Source organism: Tachysurus vachellii, chromosome 4 (assembly GCF_030014155.1).
Source record: "Tachysurus vachellii isolate PV-2020 chromosome 4, HZAU_Pvac_v1, whole genome shotgun sequence".
Classification (NCBI taxonomy): domain Eukaryota; kingdom Metazoa; phylum Chordata; class Actinopteri; order Siluriformes; family Bagridae; genus Tachysurus; species Tachysurus vachellii.
In genome coordinates, this window is record NC_083463.1 from 19093364 (window position 1) to 19114453 (window position 21090).

Below are 21090 nucleotides of genomic sequence, written 5' to 3' on the forward strand. Positions count from 1 at the left end.
TACACTGACATGCTCAGTAAACCTGGGCTTTTTGTCATAGCATGGTTGTTTACCATGTTGGTTAAACACCTTGGTTTTGTAAAACTTTTTCAATCAGAGATGCTCTTCGTAAAAACACTTCAGATGATATTAAAAAAAACTCTGCTATTATATCGTAGCACCCGACGTCCACACACTGTGTAATGACAGAGCCGCCACAATTATTTGAGATGATGTTCAGAATTAAAGGGAATCTTTGTTGTGCTTTACAAATGTTTATACGAGGTTATAACAAATATTTTCAGACATCATTTTACTTTAGTACTGGATAAATGAATCTAGTCTTGCCTGAAGATTCATATAGCGATCACATGATCTACACACATACACACACACACGTCGTGTCTGTCATGTGCTAGTTCAGAGCTCACTTTAGGTACACAAGTAGTCCCCGGAGTCTTCACATTGACCCTTGGCTGTCCTCTGGTGACCTCTGACCTTGTCTGATTGGAGGAGAGAGACAGACAACACTTGGCCCCTAACGAGCCCTCAGTGTGTTTAAGGTCAGCGAGGATCACCGTGCCAAGAACAAAAGAGTCCGGAGCCCACTGAGGGGCTGACCTCCCACTAAGAGGCAATCGATCGCAGGCAAACAAGAGAGAGAGAGAGATCGAGATGAATTTAGAAAAAAAAAAAAGGACAGAGACGATACGGCCAGAAAACTGATGGTGGTTGCTATGTATTAGTGGTTGATTTTATAATTCTACTGTGACTTACTTCACAATTCTAAATGCAACTGTTTCTATTTCCTTTCGATTATCTCTCTAAACATAAATCTCGATAAATACACTAAAACTTTCAGAGTCCACTATGGGAACATCTCTGTAATCTGTGCCTATCAGACCAGACAAATTTCTCCCCAATGATTAATTCCGACCTAATTGAATATATTAAAGACAATCCCATTCGCTCGGCCCGTGCTGCTGAGCCGGGATCTCTGCTATCGACATGGAGAATCAACAGTAGCATTAGTATTAGCATTAGCACGCTTGGCCTCGGTACACAGAAGGAATAATTCTCTAATGGCCTTGCTGTTTGGACTTGTAGGAGACGCAGAGGCATAGATTATAATCTCGCAATTAGCGAAACAAGGTTTTATTGATTGCCGTTCTGGGTCCTCGGGGCTCCGGGCTAGTGACTGAGAAAGCAGAGCACAGAGAGGAGAAGGAGAAGAGCGAGCAGTTTGTCCTGAAGAAGAATTGGTTAGAAATAAACTAAGACTTTGAAAAGGGAAAGAGGAAGTACTCTGTAAAGCTAACAACTAGCCTGAGCGATTGCGACCGATGTATCATCTTAAGTGTTTTGGCAAGCTTTTACCTCACCTATTTTTTTTATTTTTTTTACTTTCTTATAAATTCTCCCAGCGTTAATCATAACGTGCTGGTCATCTCTGTTCAGCTCCAGCCCACACCGTCCCTTTTATACATGAAGCCATTGACCACGTCTTCTCCAGCACCGATATATACGAGATCATAAATACAGTTTACGTGACCTAGCCGATATATATCAGTGACGAGGGAAAACCACGCCGATGACATCACTGTGAGCTGAAAGTCCAGGGGCCTCAATCACTTCAGTGCTGGAAGAATTCAGACTCATTCTGCTTCCAGAAGGTCACAGGAGTGGCGAGTGCTCACAAAATATTTTCCGAATGTAAATACACCCTGTAATGTTACATACAACATTCATCACCAACACTTTCCAGCGCTTAATATCTTTCTTTAGTTATTTAATATTTCATTACAGCCCAGAGGTGATGAATACGTTGCCATCAACACAATTTTTACTTTGTTTCTTTTGTTCATACACGACACACTGAAATAAAGGAACCAACATGCAAACAGGAACCAGGAGTAAACTGGGTTCTACTCCATTTCTTAGTGAGCAGGAATTCGAAACGATTTTTTTCTTTTCATTATGGAAAGTCTATGGTACATTGAGAAAAAAGAATCTTGTTGAATTGACGTAAGTCAAACGCGTCCATCGGGTTCACGTTAACACAGATTGTTTTCATGTTTTGTTTAGAAACTCTACGTAATATAGTTTCTTAACCCGAAAACCTGTATTTATTTATTCATTTATTTATTTATTTTTACAGGTATTGAGACTAAAAATTGGGAACTTTTCTTGATAGCTAAAATGCCTTAAAATCACATGGAAAATACAGAGACTAATCGATGGAAATATATTTTCACTCCGGACCAATTTAGAATGATTTTTTTTTTTACATGGGAAAAAAAATTGGTTTTGATTCTTTAGGACCATTTCTAATTGCTGGCTGTGGCACTAATGCATTTACGCACACCGGAAAAAAAACATTTTAGTGTTTGTTCATACTGTGTTCGTGACACACTTTACACATACACGTTATGTACTCGTTATGTTTTTCAATTTTTTTTTTTACTTCATTTGTCTCTTCGGTAGTTCTTGTCGTATGACTTTGTGTGTGTCTTCTCAACCTCGAGCGATATTGCTCACCTCATCCTTAAAAATCATTTGTTCCTTCTTGAACAGCTAATATAAACTCTACACTTGTTTGGGGGAAGGACACTGAAGGGCAGTGGAAAAGAATTCTGCTTCCTGGTTTCTGGTTCCAAAAGGTGTAGTGTGTGAGAAAAAATAAATATATATATATATATATATATATATATACAAACACAAGGCTGTAAATGGCTATGTATTATTTTCCATTGAAATAAAGAAAAACTATGCCTTTTATACCTGATATCGATTTCCCAGGTAGCTTTGCATCACGAAAGCAGCCCAGACCTGAATCGACTGGCGTCTTGTATGACACACACCTAAGGGACGACAGGATCATATAATTTGATCAAAGGCAGGACAGCAGGTGTGTGTAGACAGACTGGACTTAACTCATTTTACAAGAGTCTGATTGAAGTTTGCAGTCCACTGTGACTGACAGGAAGCCTGCTGATTGACTGTGATTGGGGATTTTATATCATTGGCTCATTTTCACTGATTAAAGAGTAGCCATGCTGCCAGTAAACTCCTGCCTTTGTGTGTATGTGTGTGTGTGTGTGTGTGTGCTCTTGTGTTATGTGTACATATGCGTTCTGTGTGTGTTTTTTCCCTGCTGGTCTGAATTATAGCTGAGTGCATTACCGTGATTTACAACTTCCTCCCGCTGTTTAGATTGAAAAGAGAGAGAGAGATAAAGAGAGGAAGAGAGAGAGAGAAGCAGGCAAATATGCGTTCAACCCTCTAGCCTACCTCTCTCCATCTTTTTTTTTTTTGTGAAACAAAAACAAAGAGAGAGCCTGCCAAAATATTTCTATAGCCCAATCGCTGACCAAGCAGAGAAGCAGAAGACAAAGCAGAGAGAGAGAAGGCTGGCAAGTGAGATTTGATGTCACAGCAAAAGCACTCATCCCTCTCTCTCTCTCTCTCTCTCTCTCTCTCTCTCTCTCTCTCTCTAACTGCCCCACAACACTCCCTACCCATCTCCGGCTGTTTAGAATACCTCTCTGACACCGGATTGCTAACAAATGCAGCTGGGTGTTTACTTAAAGGGTTCAGGTTGCCAAGTCTGGCCCGATCCCTTCTTTAATACCATTATTACAGACTGGAAATGAATGACATGGCTCAGTTAAATGGGCTTTTATTGGGCCACCCACTTAAGCGTGGCTTTTTTCTTTGTATACATGGTGTTATCAATCTCACAATGTCCTCAATGTTTAAAAAGCCATTAGATAAACATTGTTGCACTTCTCCATCTGCTGTGTGCTCAGCGTGATGAAACCCACAATGGCACTGTTTTCATTTTGCCACTTTCTAAAACGAACACTACTACTCTTCTTTTAGGAATAACATTCAGACAGAAATCTCCACAGCAGAATATCTTTAACGCTTATTTGCTAGTGATAAGAGGAGAGAAGCTTGTGTTTGAAATGAATTAATGAGGAAGTAGAAAATATCATTTTGGAAATAAAGAAGTTTAATATCGTAGCTCACTCCTCGTGTGTCGTTTGGACCTGCAGTTTGCAGTGATGACCTTCTAGCTAGACAAATGCTTTTGGTAAGTGTGAAGTCTGTGGACAGATATAGACTAAATTGACAATGTGTCTGTTCACACTGACAAGTGAGTGAGACACACACACACACATACACACACATACAGCTGGGAAGGACTGATAAACACAGAATTGGGCATTGAATTAGTGTTTGCAGCAGACAGACAAATACTCTGTTTATTGTATCTTTTGTGTGTGTGTGTGTGTGTGTGTGTGTGTGTGTGAGGAGAGAGTGAGAGAGATTTGATAGTAAAAAGAAGAAAAGAGAAGCAAAATCTTTACAACAAACTGTTACCATGCACGGCTTACACACACACACACACACACACTATTATTATTATTATTATTACTATTATTATTATTCAGATTCCACACTATGTGATGGCCAATGACCACATTTTTCTGTGCTACTCAGTGACAGATAGTTGTTTTTTTTGTTGTTGTTGCTGTTGTTTGTTTTTACATTTTGCCACATATCTTAAAACCCCTGCACTGTACAGACAGAATTTGAATTACAGCCAGTTCTTCTGGTTTCTTGGCATATAACGTGAACATATTTTCAGAATTTGGAATATTTAGCCTTCAATTCAAATGTATTCGTATAGCTCTTTTAACAATCGACATCAAGAAATATGTTACATAAAGTTTAATATCATAAAGAGATTAGACATATATAAATGTGTTTGTATTTATCCCCAATAAGCAAGCCGGAGGTGACTGAGGTGACTGTGGCAAAGGAAAAACTAGATTTTTTATATTTATAATATTTTGTCCCTTCTACCTGCAACATTCTCTTGCAGACTAGATCAGACTAGGATTTGCATGAACCTTCCAGGCGTGTACAATATACCGAGGTGGTCTGGTGAACATCAGTACAGAGTGGAATAACGTTCTAATAGCATGTTTCAGAAAACAAGCTGAACTTTGGTGTACTTTGTGTACTATTTAGTGTTCTGTTCTGAATCTATTCATGATTGGGTCGTATATGATTTCTTTAGAGTTAGATGCCATTTAGAAAGAACTTGTGAAGACATGATGCTTGTGCCTATATATTCAGGTCTGGCAGCAGATCACACACACACACACACACACATACACACACACACACACACACACACACAAAGAGAGAGAAAGCCCACTGTCCTGTCTACTTGTGTAAATGTCTGGATAATTCTGATACGTTGATCGGGACTGCATCAGTGTGTGTGTGTTAGTGTGTGTGTGTGTGTGTGTGTGTGTGTGTGTCATACTAAAACCAGAATATATAGTCCAACTCACCTTCCTTCTGGCCTCTCTCTCTCTCTCTCTCTCTCTCTCTCTCTCTCTCTCTCTCTTTCTCTCTCTCTCTCGCTTTCTTTCTTTCTTTCCTTCTTTCTTTCTCTGTCTTTCCTTCTTCTTTTCTTTCTCCCTAACACACACACAAAAGACATTTATTCCCTTGAGTGATTTGTTGATTATTATGAAAGATAATTTGGCAATTCATTATCCAGTCACAGCATCACAGGCAGATATTATTGAGTTAGTTCTTGAGTCATCTTTAGAGAATAAACTCATCAAATCTGCAATTTAATCACCCTTTATTTATTTCAGCTAATCTCTCTCTCTCTCTCTCTCTCTCTCTCTCTCTCTCTCTCGCTCTCTCTCTCACACACACACACACACACTCACTCTCTCTCTGTCCCCATTTCCTTATCATTAATTCCATTTTTCTCCCCCACGTCACCTGACTGTCCTCTGTAATGTCTTGTCTTTTCCAGTCGGCCGTGCAGTTATAATGACCTGTTAGCTCTGACCCGACACAGTTCAGCCAGCAAGCTTCTCCTGTCCAATGTAAGAAAGAAACAGAAACAGAAAGACAGATATGAAGCAAGACTGGCCGTTTTTGACCGGACAAAATTATTCCTCCTCTATGCTCCTGTCATTTTATTTATCTTAGCATTGTAAGACTCTGTCCTTCAGATAACAGATTGAATGGCAGATCAGACCTGATACTGAGGTCAAAACATATCTGGTGTTTTTTTTTTTTTTTTTTTTTTAGATTTGATGTGATTATAGCAGACAAAAAGAAAATGCTTGATTTCTAAAAACTTATTAAGGATCTTAGTCAAAGGGCTGTTGTTGAATTCTTTGCCTTTTTAGAAATGGTACAATAAAACCCATTGGTAAAAAAAAAAATAAAACCCATTGTCTTTGGTAAAGTATATGCAGTGGTTAGGGATTAAGTGGAAAATCACTTGAGTATCCCGTTAATTGAACTGATATGGAGTCATCAGTAGTGGGGCATCACGTCGATGGGTGAAGCGGGTAGCGTTGCTGCCTTACAGCTCCAGGGTCCCGAGTTACTGATGTGTTTAACATGTTTCTCCCTGCATGGCTTTCCAAAAACATGCTGCTAGGAAGACTGGCTATGTGACTGCCCCTAGGTGTGAATGAGTGTGGGAATGTGTGGGTATGCCTGTGTGTGTGAGTGTGTGAGTGAGTGTGTGTGTGTGATTCAGAGCGTGTTCTCAACCTCACACCCGGGGATAGACTCCGGATCCATCCTGGCCAGGATAAAGAGCCTACTGCAGCTAAATGAATGAGCAGTTGTAGTCAGAGGGTGTTTGGTGATATTAAATCTTGCTAATTGAAACCTGGGCCCACACTGGCATGCCGTGAGTCAGCGTGAAGCTTGAAGTGTGGAGATGCAGCAAAGTGCCTGAGAAGCACTGTGTGCACACGAGTATCGTTGTAAGAGTTTATAGTTAAAGAAGCACATCACACGTCCTCACATTCACCGCAGAGAAGCATTAATTGACCTTACAGTTATAGTTTCATGGCAACGTGATCACTGAGGCATGTGGAGTTTTTTGGTGTATTTAAACGACAAGAGATCGTTCTCCACGTGAATTAAAATGATTGATTCATGATCTAACACATGTATAAATAATGAAATCCACTAAGCAGTAACTTTTAAATTTGATTCTTCCTGTAGTCAGAAGTAGCCAGTGCCACCAGCCAATCAAATCAATCCAACCTCAGTGACATCACACACACACTTAATAAAGCCTGACAGAAATGGAGTTGGCCTGGTTTATGAGGAGAGCGACTAGAGGCCAGGTTTGTAAAGAGATGTAAAAAGGCAATTGGTAAAAAAAAAAAAAATAAAATAAAAAAATCCAATTTCGGCCATATGAAAGAGAGGCAGTTAAACTCTTATGTCTGTTCTTATTAACTCAGACTGGTCAGACAAGGCTGCTAATCTAGTGCTTTTCTTTGTGTATGTTTTAAATAACTTGTGTAGGGGTGTTACAGAGGCAGAAGAAGAAAGAGAGAGCGAGAGAGAGAGAGAGAGAGAGAGAGAGAGAGAGAGAGAGAGCATTGCTGCTCTGGTCTTGTGTTACAGTAACATGAGTCTTGTGGCTTTGTTATGTCTGAAAAGCCTGATATTATTTCAGAGTGTAGAATAGATACTAGAAAGCCTACATATGTACACACACACGCACACACACACACAATGCCACAGCAACACATGCACAAGCACATTGGAGGGTTAGATATTTTAGCCTAAGCCATGTGCTGTAAGAGGAATATGGGGATGAGCAGATGGTGTGTAGGCTCCGTGTTCACAGCTATATTTGTGGCTTGATAAGAATCGGTGTGTACAGTAAGTGGTGTGATGGGCTTTAACTTCCAAGTGTGATTAATTAATTGTTTGTTGCTGCTGAAGATCTGAACCCATTTCACCCGTGGAGTGTGGAGTGGTCACTGCAGAATAGGTAAATATTTGCGTGGGTTGATTTGACACACGCAACCTCCATTCGCTCTCATACACACACACACATACACACACACACATATATCCAGTCACACTGAAGTGTGCGTCTGGTCTTAGGGGTAATTTATGATGGGTGCCTACTGCCAGCCAAATAAAAACAGATGACTCTCCAAAACGTCTGCTTCGATAAAGGCACACACACATACAGACACACACACACACACACACTGGGATTCTGAGATAAGTGGCTTGCTTTGTCTGTACTGTTTGTGTGCAAGGTTAGGGTGCATAGACATAAATCATTTGTGTCACTGCACTAATATAAGCAGATAAGTGCATATTAGAGAAAGGAGGAATCCGTCACCACACACTCTCCCTCTCTGTCTCACACTTGGACTTATTGACACACCTAATAAACACCAAACCACAGCTCCCCGAATCACACTAGTGAATATTTCACAAATATTAGGCCTGGACCACACTGACGTGCCGTGTGGTCCAGGTTAAATGAGCATAGTTGCCGACTAAAACCATCTCCAGAGGCTCCTAACACTATTTCTAATTCTAGGGATTAGTACAGAGCTGTACTGTTTCACACATATATAAGTGCGCGTGTGTGTGTGTGTGTGTATTTTTAGATAACAAATGTTAATATCATATTTCTCTCTTTTTAAAATCTTCTTCAAGGTCAAAATCTTTCCGAAATTCTCATCCAGCTCTAAGGAAAGTACTAAATAGTTAGAGGTTTGTGGTTCCAACTTGCAGAACAAGCTTCACGTTAAATCTATTTGGATTAATGAAGCTCTTGGTGTAATAAACTAGACAAAAATAACTTTATGGCCAAATGGCATCTGTTGTGTTAAGACTGAAGCTCACATGGTCATATGGTTGGACATCTAATCAGTCTGCCAGCATACAATGGATTAGATTAATGCCAGAGATGCTTGGAAACCTTCCCAAACTAGACAGATTTTTTTTTTCCCCCGCTCATATTTACTTTTTTTTTCCCTTTTTTTTTTTTTCTTCTTTTCAGTCTCTCATTGCTCTCCATCTTCTCACTAACTGTCTCTTCAACTGTTTCATATAAAAGGTGTTTTGTGCGTGTGTGGGTGTGTGTACTCGTTCCTCAGCTAATAAAGCGACAGCAAACGTGTTGAGCGTATCACGCACGCGTTCTAGATATTCTCAGAAATTTGATAGCATTCATTTTAGAGTGGCTCTTCTGCTCCAGTTAATGAAGGCTCTAAATTGAAACCCTTAAACTCAACACGGACACCATCTTGCATCCAAATTGAGTTCTAATATCCTTGAAAATTGAACTGAGGGACACAATGGAACAGTTTGCAAACAGAGAACGAGGAGATCAGCAGAGTCAACATGTCTTCTGGTCGCATAGGTGCTATTTTAAAAAAAAAATTGGCCAAATTAAGATAAAAAACACTAAACACTTTTCTTGTTTAGACTTAAGGAGAGACCACAGACACACACACACACACACACACACACACACACGTTACATCTGTAATGCACACAATTACATTCTGTATTATGAATTATGCATTTGTCCAAATCGTTCAGCTGGTACATCCTTCAGATTTACATTTCATCATCAAGGACGTTCATTGTGGCTTGAGTTTTATGCTACTTACAAACTCACTCACTCTGTCTGTCTCTTTCTCTCTCTCTCCCTCTGTATCTCTCTATTCTGTTTCTGATGTTTTCTGTCTATTACTGTCCTGTGCAGCTGCACCCAAAATATGTTTCCTTGGCCTTGGTTCTGCTCTCTGAAGCTATGTTTTTAGCAGGATTTGATGAATCCATGCGTGTACTGAAGTGAAGTGATGAGCCTTGTTTGTCCATGACAGTTTAGAGGATTGTTGAAGCACTTACTTTACATTTTCTAACAAGTAAACTGACATCTTAACTCCCAATCAGCAAGGAAGCAGTTCAGCATGCTTCATTACAAATTCTGCACACAAACGTTATATAAGACTGTGTAAAGACTTATAGGACATGGCAGTTTAAGGAGGAACAGACTAGAGTTATTAGAGTTGCTCGCTGAAGATAGGGAAGTGGTCTTCTGAAGTGAGAAGACAGATGGACCTAGTGGTTAAGGTGTTGGACTACTGATCGGAAGGCCATGAGTTTGAATCCCAGGTCCACCAAGCTGCCTGTCCTGGGCCCCTGAGCAAAGCCCTTAACACTTAATTGCTCAGCTGTATAAATGAGATGAATGTAAGGCATAAGGGCATCTGCCAAATGCTGTAAATGGAAATGGAAAGCTGGTGCAACATCTGGACAGCTGCTGTTACAGGACAGCTGCCTTAAGAGTCCAGTTTGTCTGGAGGGAAGTCGATGTTGGATTAAGCATACACCGACTATTGCAGATTGCATTTAAGAGAAAGGGTTCTTGCTGATTTGAGCTTATTTGAGGTGATGCACTAGAACACATTAACCGTCTAATCAGTCACTTGTTTATGAAAACTCCTAATACATATACTCACTATTGAATACTGTGCTTTACTATAATAAACTGTGGGACTTAATGCTAATTAATTAATTAATTAATGCTTAATGATTTTTATGCTGTGGTGCGTCATGGGACTTATACTGTTAGTAAATATAATCCTGGATATGTCTTAACATTCTTCCTTATTTCAGTTACTTAAAGCATATCGATAGCAAAAGACTCAGAACTCTATATTCAGCACAAATTGTTTTACCATAATGTGTGATTAGCATACAATGGTGTAAAAAAGTGTTTGCACCCTTTTTGATTTTTTTTTGCATGTTTGTCACATTTTAATGTTTCAGATCAAACAAATTTAAATATTAGTCAAACATAACACAAGTAAACATAGTTTTTAAATGAGGGTTTTTACTAAGGGAAAACAAAATCCAAACCTACATGGCCCAGTGTGGAAAAGTGCTTGCCCCTAAACTTAATAACTGGCCCAGTCTCTTTCTTATGGTGTAGTCATGAACACTGACGTTAACTAAGGAAAGTGAGGCCTGCAGTTCTTTGGATGTTGTTGCTGGGTCTTTTGTGACATCTTGAATGAGTCGTCACTGCGCTCTTGGCGTAATTTTGGTCGGCCGGCCACTCCTGGGAAGGTTCACCAATGTTCCAGGTTTTCACCATTTGTGGATAATGGCTTTCACTGTGGTTCACTGGCGTCCCAAAGCTTTAGAAATGGCTTTATAACCTTTTCTCGACTGCTAGATCCCAATTACTTTCTTTCTCATTTGTTCCTGAATTTCTTTGGATCCAGGCATGATGTGTAGATTTTGATGATCTTTAGGTCTACTTCACTTTGTCAGTCAGGTCTTATGTAAGTAATTTAAGTGAAGAACAGGTGTAGCAGTAATCAGGCCTTGGGTGTTTTAAAAATTTAAAAACTGCATGTTGTGTTTACTTGTGTTATCTTTGACTAATATTTAAATTTGTTTGATGATCTGAAACATTAAAGTGTGACAAATGTGCAAAAAAAATTACACCACTGTATATGTGCACCTTTAAACTTGGCTAGTATTAAATATTTTTCCACAAATGAGAAATGGGATTTATAATACTAAATATACTTTTACAAGAGTTTTGAGTACTGGATTATGCAAGCCAGAGTCTTTATTACAGCGTGTTGCTAAATTCGTCCTGTTTATTCATTCATATTAAACAACACACTGATTTAAGGTTTGTGTGACATTGTTTTCTTTTAGAAAGGCTGTACAGTATGTGAGGGAGTGTCTATGGTCAGGAAACTGTGCTTTCTGACTTTAGTATTTGTTTAACTATATTACTACAACAGCTTTATATGGTGATGTTATACATTTACCATGACATTGGTGAGCTTTATGTGCTAAATTGTGTTGTATAAACCTCTACCATGAGTTTCTAAATGGGTAAAAAGACTGTGATGATTGATTAAATGGTTCCAAATCCAAGCATAAAAACAGTACAAAAATGATATTCATTACAAAAACTCATGTTATGTTGGATATACATCTTTATTGTTCAGTATGGCCAACATACATCCGATTATTCAGCTGCTTCATAATAAATAGTGTTCTTATCAAAATGTTTAATAAAATGATTAAATCTGGTTCTTGAACATTTATAACGCAAGTACAGGTTTCTGGATTGCACTGCAGCTACAAAACAGACTCAAGAATTTTTTCAATTCTAGTAGACAGACAGAGAGACGGACAGACAGACAGACAGACAGAGAAACGGACAGACAGATAGAGAGACAGACAGACAGATAGATAGATAGATAGATCGATAGATAGATAGATAGATAGATAGATAGATAGATAGATAGATAGATAGATAGATAGATAAACAGACAGACAGACAGACAGACAGATACTTTATTCATCCCAGTGGGAAATTCACAATTTCCAGCACTATCCATAAACCAAGGCAATAAGACATACAATAAGTGCTAAACATTTTAAAAGTAATACATTTAAATGAACCCAGGATAACACAAGGATGAATGCAACATTAGCAGCAGTCGTAGTATAGACTGTAAAATTAGTAGAGATTGTTATCTCCTAAGCAAAGTAGCAATTCAGGCTCTTTTTGTCTTTAGAGAAGTTACCATTCTCCATTCCCACATTTAAACAGACCTCCTGGTAATCCAGAGCCTGGTTGTCAGAGATCATAGACATGTGAGAACTCTCCAGAGGACGTAGCAAGAGACTCTCTTCACACAATGGCTCTCGATGTTTACAACAGACAATTTAGTTTCCTTCCAACAATTATGAGGGAAATTGAATCTCAGGAAATGTTCGTTTTCGCGTCCATTAGACCAAACAATAACAGGGAGGCCCCAAAGCTTTACAAAGACATCTGTCTTCAAAGGGACCATTTAGAAAATTAATATCCAAACCCTGGCAGGAAAATATCACCAATGAGAAAATCACATTGAAGCCATTGGCATTTTTTCCACTAATTAAACTTCGGCCGGGAAAACAAAGGTATTCATAAGCAAAAGTGGGAATAGTGGCTTTAACAATTGCTTTAAAAATAAACCCACTGCATTACAGAACTAGAGTCAAATATAGTATTAGAGTAATAAGGCTAAATATAGAAGCTGCTTCTATTATTTGTGCAATATCTGGTGTAACACAAAGTCTAATACCTGGTCTATACTTTAGGCAGTTCTTTTTTCCATTGTACTTTCCTGTATGTCAAGTTTTATTATGTTACCTCATGTTAGTGGTGTAGCAATGCCATTTGCCAAAAATATTCCACTTGACTTCTCAGCCTTGGGGAAAAGGTGAATTATTGTGACATGCAAGCAACAGAGGTCTTTTATGTAAGAAATATACACTAGTCAGGTAAAATCAGAGGTCCTTGAATCCTTGTCTCTGTCCTCTTGCTCAGCCGTAGATTTGCTAAAAGTATTTGTTTGCAAGATAAATGGCCGTTCGGTGAGAGAAGATGACAGGCAACACAAAGATGATATTGAATTGATTTCTGAAATGTTGCAGAACTGACTGTTTGATGTATATGGGCAGACATGAATCATAAAAATTCTATTAAAAAAGCTCTTGAATGGTTGACAGCAGAATATTATTTCTGATGATTAATTTGACTCAGTCATTATGGAAGGGGCTCCAGTCAGATCGCCTCCCACAAAATTGCTTTTCATTCCCCCTTGAATACCCCTGCTGCTCCCCTCTCTCTCACTCTCTCTCTTTCTCTCTCTCTCTCTCCCTTAGTATGAGTTTTCCATTCTTGTACAACGCAGAGTCATATTTTTTTTTTGTCTGGCCAATCCGCATTTAAATGACATAGTTGATCAGAGAAAAATTCAGAGGTGTGCAGGAGAATGTACAAGAAAAGAAAGACACGATAGCAAATCATTCTTTCATCCAGGGACGATGTAATCTACTGATACAGTAGCACATGCTGATTGCAACCACGCATAATTCTATGTTCCAACCATCTTGGAGCAATTTGGGGCAAATTCAGGATGACTAATTACTAATCAGTGCCTGCTTTCCATAAGCACCATAGCGTCATCTTGACTGTTAGTCAGACATCACAATAAAATCGCTAAAGTATCAGTTTCATTTGTGATTGAAAAGTAAACTTGGTCCGTTTATGTATGTATGTCTTTCTAATAAATTTTTTTTTCCTCTCTATGTTCCTCTCTCTCTCTTTTTTCAGCAGAACTACTCTGGGCAGGGAGGAGGCAGTGGGAACGGAGGAGGTGGTGGTGACGAGGATTATGAGATTCCTCCTATAACTCCACCAAACCACCCTGAGCCTCCTTTGCTGCATCTGATGGATCCAGAGTCCAGCTATTTGTGTCACTCGCTGCCCCATAACGGCCTGATCAACCCGTACTCATACCCCGAGCTGCCCGCACTCATGATGTCCAACATGCTTGGACAGGACGGTCACCTGCTCTCAAGCCAAATGCCCTCGGTGAGTCTCAATCACAGGGTTCTTTGGGCGGGAAGACGGCAAGAGAACTGAGCAAGACTGGACGAATAACCTTATTAGCTCTCATATAGCACCGTATTGGCCTTTTGCTATATGTGAAAAAGAGGGGATGTTGCGAGCTACGAATAGTTACTGATAGATCAGTCATACAGGTGTGAAATTTATTACTCCTTCCATGGTTTTGCAATTCACTGATAATTCACTGATCAGAAATGAACATAAAATCAAGCAAACTCTGTAATATTCTGCTTGGAACTTTTGGAAATTGCCACAGATTATCAGCAGATTTGCTCCAAGACAAGATTAAGGTTTGATGTCATCACAACATGCATTTAGCCATCAGAGTAAACGTTACATGAAAAATTCTGTGGTTGCAATTTTGCCAATTCTAAAAATAAAAAAAAAATTCTCCTGAAAAATTCTGGATGAACAGATTTAATGGATGGACAGCTCTACATTGCAGTCAATTTTTAATCATATCCTCTGCAGCTCATCTCCATCTGATCTCAAAGCAAAAGGGCTGCGGAATAAATTCATCAGTGCCTGTTTTGCTCAAGCATTTTTCCTATCACTGTTATCAAACAGTACAGTCCATTCCTCCTGGTCTTGCTCAGGTATTGAAATGTCAGTTATAAAGAAACTACACTATCATGTAAAAGCAGGCAAGCCATAAATAATAATTGATTTTTATTTTCGAAATGATTATTTTTTTCTGCTGCTTACTTGAAATATTGAGGGGAAAATAGAATATTTTGGATATCTGTAATGCCAGCAAGCAGAAAAGAGAGATTACAGAGTCTTGTGTTGAATGGATGACAACGGATTGTGAAAGCAACTTCTCGAGGAATTTTCTCTGTTGAAAGCTATAGACTGATAGCTGTAGTGATTGCGAGAGAGTTACTCATGACTCCAAAACATCGACCGGTTGATACTACTAATAAAAGAGACACTGTGAGAAAAAGGATAGAAATCACACATTACTTTTATGCACTACAAATGCTGACATTCAGCTGTGGAACCTCTACAGCTTAGTTTTGGTCTAGTACAGACACATATAGACACAGCAACTCAAAGCTAGAGAGTATTTTCCTGCACAGACAAATTAGTAAGAAACAGTAGGTAGCTTTGGTGTGTCATTTGGTCCGACATGGTGTGGTTTTGCTGAGGATTTATTTGTGCTGGCTTGGCTTTGACGTGCACAAAATCTGTGGTGATGAAATACATCAGACACATCAATAGGTCGGTGCATATTTTCCATCATCAGAAAAAGGAGGGAAAAAAGCCATTAGGGTTCATCTTCCTCCCAACGCTCAGCTGGTAAAAAGAGAGAGAGAGAGAGAGAGAGAGAGAGAGATCTGTTTTCATTAGATGTGGTTTAGAACAAGGGGAAAGGGAGAGAGGGAGAGTTTGTGTGTGAGAGAGAGAGAAATAAAGAGATGAGAAAGAGAGAGAGCGGGATGGAAGAACGAGAGAAAATGTGGAAGAAAACGCAGGCTGAGTGAATGAAGAGGAAGAAGGAAAATGAGTTTGAGTGGAATGGAATTGAATGTCTTCAATACTGAGAGAGATTTGTTTGTTTTGTTTTGTTTTGTTTTTAAGAAGGGACACAGCTTCCATTTCACAAGTCATCAGTAATATTAGCTTTTAAGCAAGAAATTGTCTTGCTCTCATTCCTTATGACAGTTTTTATGCCAAAAGCTACTTTCATTTTTAAGATGGCCATAAGAGCAAAACAGTACTATTATAATCCACCATTGTGTGTTATTGTGTGTTATTATGTTTTATTATGAGCATCCAGCAATTGAATTGTTTTCTTCATGAACACGATACTTTTAATTCTGAAAAACTCAGAGGTTGTGAACCGAGCTCAGTAACCAATATAGCTCAGTCCCTGGTGGAGCTCTGAGAATAGCTAAATTGTGTGTTGGGGATGTTGAGCTCATCACCTTGCTGCATTTGTGCCTTGAGGCAAAGTTTTTAGCCTCAGTTTTTTAGTACAGTAAATATAATATGAATATGCTAGCAGTAATTTTACCCAACCTCCATTCCCTCAAGTTGCGAATAGGTTTAACCGCCAAACTGTAGCTCCAACCATCATGCCAGATCAAAATATCAATAATTTACATTGAAATCATTTTAAAGCAACTATGGAATTATTCACAAATATATTGTGTATTCAAATTGATTGTGCTGTACAACTAGCCTAGCATTAATTTTTCAGCTGCCTTATTAGACCCCGATCCACCAGCTTCATCAGTTGATTGAAAGCCATTTGCCCATTTGCCAAAAGGCCTAAGATTCCTTCAGGAGAGAGTATCAAATATTTCCAGATGAACATGATATCTATTCTTGATGCACTGATGCAGTTGGCAGGGCTCCCACTCGTCTCGCTAATGCGCTACCTGTCATAGCCTCTTCCAGTGGCCCCAATGCATTAGACATCCAATATCCATGATCAAGTGGCAGGGATCTTATCAATCAACTTCAGGAAGGTACTGTACAAATTTTCTGAAGAAGGAAGAGGAGATTTGATCTAAGTGGAAGTACTAGGTACACAAGCATGCGGCAAGCAACAGTTAACAAACTGTTACAGGTTATTGAAAACACTTCCGTTAATGCAGCTTTCTCCATTTTAGTGGCAGGAACTTTTGTGATTACAATCATGTTATTGACAATCATGATAAATTTTTATTCCTCTTATGTCACCCAGAAAATTTTCTCACTGCTACTCAAAGAATGTTCCTGTTTATTTAGTATTTACACTCACCATCCACTAGGAATACATGTACACCTGCATATTCATTTAATCACACGACAGCAGCACAGTGTCTTAAAGCATAAATATACAGATGTTGAGCTTCAGTTAATGTTTACCTCAAACACAGTTTTCCGATGTGACTTACATACACTTCATTTATAATACTGAGCAGTTGGGTCTTGCTCAGGAACACAGCAGTTTTAGCAGCTTGTCAGTGGTGGATTTGAGCACTTGGCCTTCCCATCAATAGTCTAAAATCCTAACCATGGTCATGTTGATGAGAGAGATCAGAGGAGAATATGAGCAGCCTGGAAGTCTATTGTAAATCATATCATCACTCTTTACAACTGTTGTAAGCAGAAAAGCATCAAACCTTAAGGTGGATGAGCTATAACAGCAGAAGACCACATCAGGTTCCACTCCATTCAGCTGAATTCACAAATCTGAGATTATCAAAGCACTGATTCCTCCACACTCGGAAAAAAAATCACCTGGTCTTTCTCTTGTCCTCAACCGTCCAGTCTGAATGAGCCTGTCAGTAATGATATAGGAACTCATATGTCATGAATTGCACTGCTGTAGTAATGTGTGTAAAATGTGAGTCGTCTCGAGAATAGCCCGAGCTTTAACGAAGATCCGTTATTAGTTTCAGGTTTATCTCAGTATTGTCACTGAAACCGTCTATTAGTTTTATTGCTTTTAGTAAAGCAGTAATATTCTTATGTTCATCTAACACGTTTCCTGGATATTTTGCTACTTAAACGTGCTGCAAATGCTATAACGCTTATTCATCATCATAGTTGAAAGATCTAGAAAAAGCTAGAACACAAAGCCATTTTCACAGCTCATTTGCTTCAGTGCTACTGTATGTCCAGACTTCATTTCTGGACACCCTGTGACATTCCTCGCCCGGCTTTTATTTCATTCTTTTCATTTCACTCAGCATTCCGTAAGGCTCAATTGGAAGCATTTGCTTAGTGAACCTTTAATATTTGCCTTTATATTACTCCTCAAATACTGAACCTCCTGCTGTTTATCCAATGGCGTGAAAGTCCTGGCTCAGGCTAGATATCGCTGAAAGATTATATATTTTACATGGACTCGCTATACATCTGATATATCTGCTACGTGCCCACACTAACATACTCAGAAATATCTGTTGGCAGCAGGAAAGTGAGCAGAGACTTGAATGTGTGAAAATCTGCTGATTTTTTGATTTGTGGTTTGGTTAGAAGCTAACAAGGGAATAATTATTTTTACATATTGCTAGCAATATCGTTTCTGTACTTTACAGACAAAGCTACAAATACTGTATGAACGTACATACGAACCTGCCTCAATACATCAAGTCTTTAGGCAATTAAGTGTCAAATATGCAAATTTTTCATTCGTTTTTCACACAATTATGCTCAAGGACAGAACCAATGTCAAGAGTGAATCTGGGTACAATCTCTCTCTTTATAAGACAGCGAGGATATTGCTGACAGTCTTCTCACCTCCATGTTGATTTGCAAATTCTCCACCATCTGTTCTTTACGAGCAGTTCTTCTTAAAGTGTATTCCTTATGCCAAGCCCACAGGATACAGATTCTTTGAACCCACTTCCATAAAATAAGTGCAGTGGATAAAGCAATGCATCTGCAGCCCAGCTTGGGCCTGGTAAAGCCATCGCAGCTTAAATTAACTGGACTGTGGTTTGCGCCATGCCATAAATAGTCTCAAGATGATGGCCTACCAAAAGTAGGAGGCAGTTTGTGGACATTAGGACTCCAACCAGCTTTAATCAGATATTATATTTATGTTGAATTTGACCCAGGTTTTCTAAATGAAAGTCTAGAGAAACAGCTTACTTCATCCATCATTATGTTTCATATTTGTGTTCAGGGCTAGGAGTGGAACTTCTTGCTTGTGTGTGTGTGTGTGTGTGTGTGTGTATGTGTGTGTGCGCACGTGTGTGTGTTTTCAAATGCTAGAAAAAATGCTAGAAAAAAAAAACAGCAAACCAAATTTTCTCTGAAATATTGTCTTGATTAATCATCACCAATCCAAAGATATTTGCATCACCACACAATCTCGGAATCATATTCTCGGCAGAAATGCTTTATAGAACTATTAATAACTTTGATATTTTTCCCCCTTGTGGCGGTTGAAAAAGCATGATAGAAGGCATTTTTCTGTAAGCAATATTACACAGATGATTGATGCGTTCGCCAAACAAAGAACAATCTTTTTGAAATTTGACTATGGAAAAGAGTGAGGAAAGAGAGCAACATCAAAAAAAAAAAAAAAAAAAAACATCCCTGATTTTTAAACAGCTTTCTTTTCACCTTTTGCGATTATTTATTTTCAAATAGTCCTTCAGGGTAATGTACCATTTTCTTATTTCACACTGCTATTTCCCATAAATGAGGCGAAGGCGCTATAAATCAAGAGCCAAACAAAGACTTGTGCAGAAGCTCGACGAGGTCTAAAGATTTATGTAACACATTCATGTTTTCCACTTCTTCATTTTAGTGCTGCACTGTGAAAGCCTGCCTAATAAAAGGCCCTATTAATATTTCCTGTTGCCTAGCAACCGCAGGCAGCAAGTAATAGCATTCCGCGGAAAAATAGATGACCGGGCCGATAAGGAAAAATTCAATTCTTTTATTATCTCTGGGGAAAGGGGTGCCTTATTTCTTTCCCCAGCAATATGATATGAGAGTGTGCTTGTGTATTAAGAAATGTTTTAAAGAAATAGAAGTTATTTTCCAATTTCATTATATCACAAATGAGGGAAGGGGGGGAGAAAGAAATGCTTCTTGTTTCCATTTTGAAATAAATTTAATTAGTTATCTAATCAAGGATACGCTTTGTGTACATAAGGTTTCTTCATATAGATCTAATCATCCGTAGATGACTCTGTTCTTATAAAAATAGTTGTACCATTTACTTGGATGATGAGCTTTCCGCTGTTACGAACGTCTTACTGTATCTGCTAGTTTTGCTAGTTTGTAGTGTGTGCAGTAGCTTGGAAACCGAGCTGGGATTCGATTGTGAGTCAGCATAGCAGTAGCATATCCACAACATCCTTATCTCAGCGCAGGAGAAGCAGAAAGAAGCAGAGAGTGGAGGACCTAGTGCTGCTCCGTTACTAGCTATTACTACTGCACTAGATAAAGCCCTGTTTTATGTATCTCATTTGGCCACCAGCTCCACCATCTTATCATAGCATGAAATCATGTCCATATTACTGTGCTTTATATCTCCCGCATGCATCAGCTGACTGCAGCCTTCGAAACGACTACTTTTAGCTCACTGCCTGCTGTTGTGGGTGAGAGAGAGACAGAGAAAGAGAGAGAGAGATGAGGTGGGATGATAGAATGAGAGGTGATTGCAAAGAAAAAAAAGACAGAGAAGAGAAGGAAAATGTGATGCTCTTTTCTCCCATTCGGTCTCTTTATTTTTTTACCCCCCTCCCGGCTCTCTGATAGCTCTTAGAGGACGCTGTGGATGCTGCTGTAGTAGAAGCGAGCTCTCTGTGTCAAACTGCAGGCATCTCCACTACTTCCTCCTCTACTGAAGTGAGACCCGTGGTCAAAATCGTCCTGGAGCATGGTGCCGAAATTATTTTGATAAACAATTTACAGCAATGCTTTCTTTTGTAGTGTAGCACATGCAAAAAAAAAAAAGAAAGGTTTCCCATTAAAACAGTCACTTAATGCCAATATGGATGTAACGTACTGAACGTTCAGTCAGCAGCACAGGCCTACAGTACAATCGATGTCCAATTCAACACTCATTTCCTCAGTAATGCTGTTTATAACCGAGGATATTTGTTTTGATGCAGCAGGCACGGTTATACAAGAATACCCCGAGGGGGACTTTAATTTAAAAATATATTTTTTCATATGTCAGTTATATTCTGGAAGAAAACAATAGTTTTTTTTTTTTCAGCAATAGCAAATGGTTTTGCAACAAAAAGTAATTTACAGCCTTTCCAATGATGCATTTGGACAAGCCTTAGGAGTTTACGAATGCTTTTTGCTTTCTGTTTGTTTTAGAAAAC

The 21090-nt window shown here is 38.9% G+C and overlaps 1 protein-coding gene across 7 annotated transcripts in view; it reads left to right on the forward strand.

The window, feature by feature from the left end:
* The window catches only part of tox2 (TOX high mobility group box family member 2), a 102777-nt gene that overhangs the window by 57042 nt on the left and 24645 nt on the right, over positions 1–21090 (forward strand). For 4 of the 7 annotated variants that reach the window (XM_060868213.1, XM_060868215.1, XM_060868218.1 and 1 more), the window contains one exon: positions 14006–14266. In XM_060868213.1, the coding sequence (XP_060724196.1) occupies positions 14006–14266 (261 nt within the window). The remainder of the gene's footprint in view (positions 1–14005; positions 14267–21090) is intronic. The other 3 variants (XM_060868214.1, XM_060868216.1, XM_060868219.1) reach the window with 1 other exon arrangement.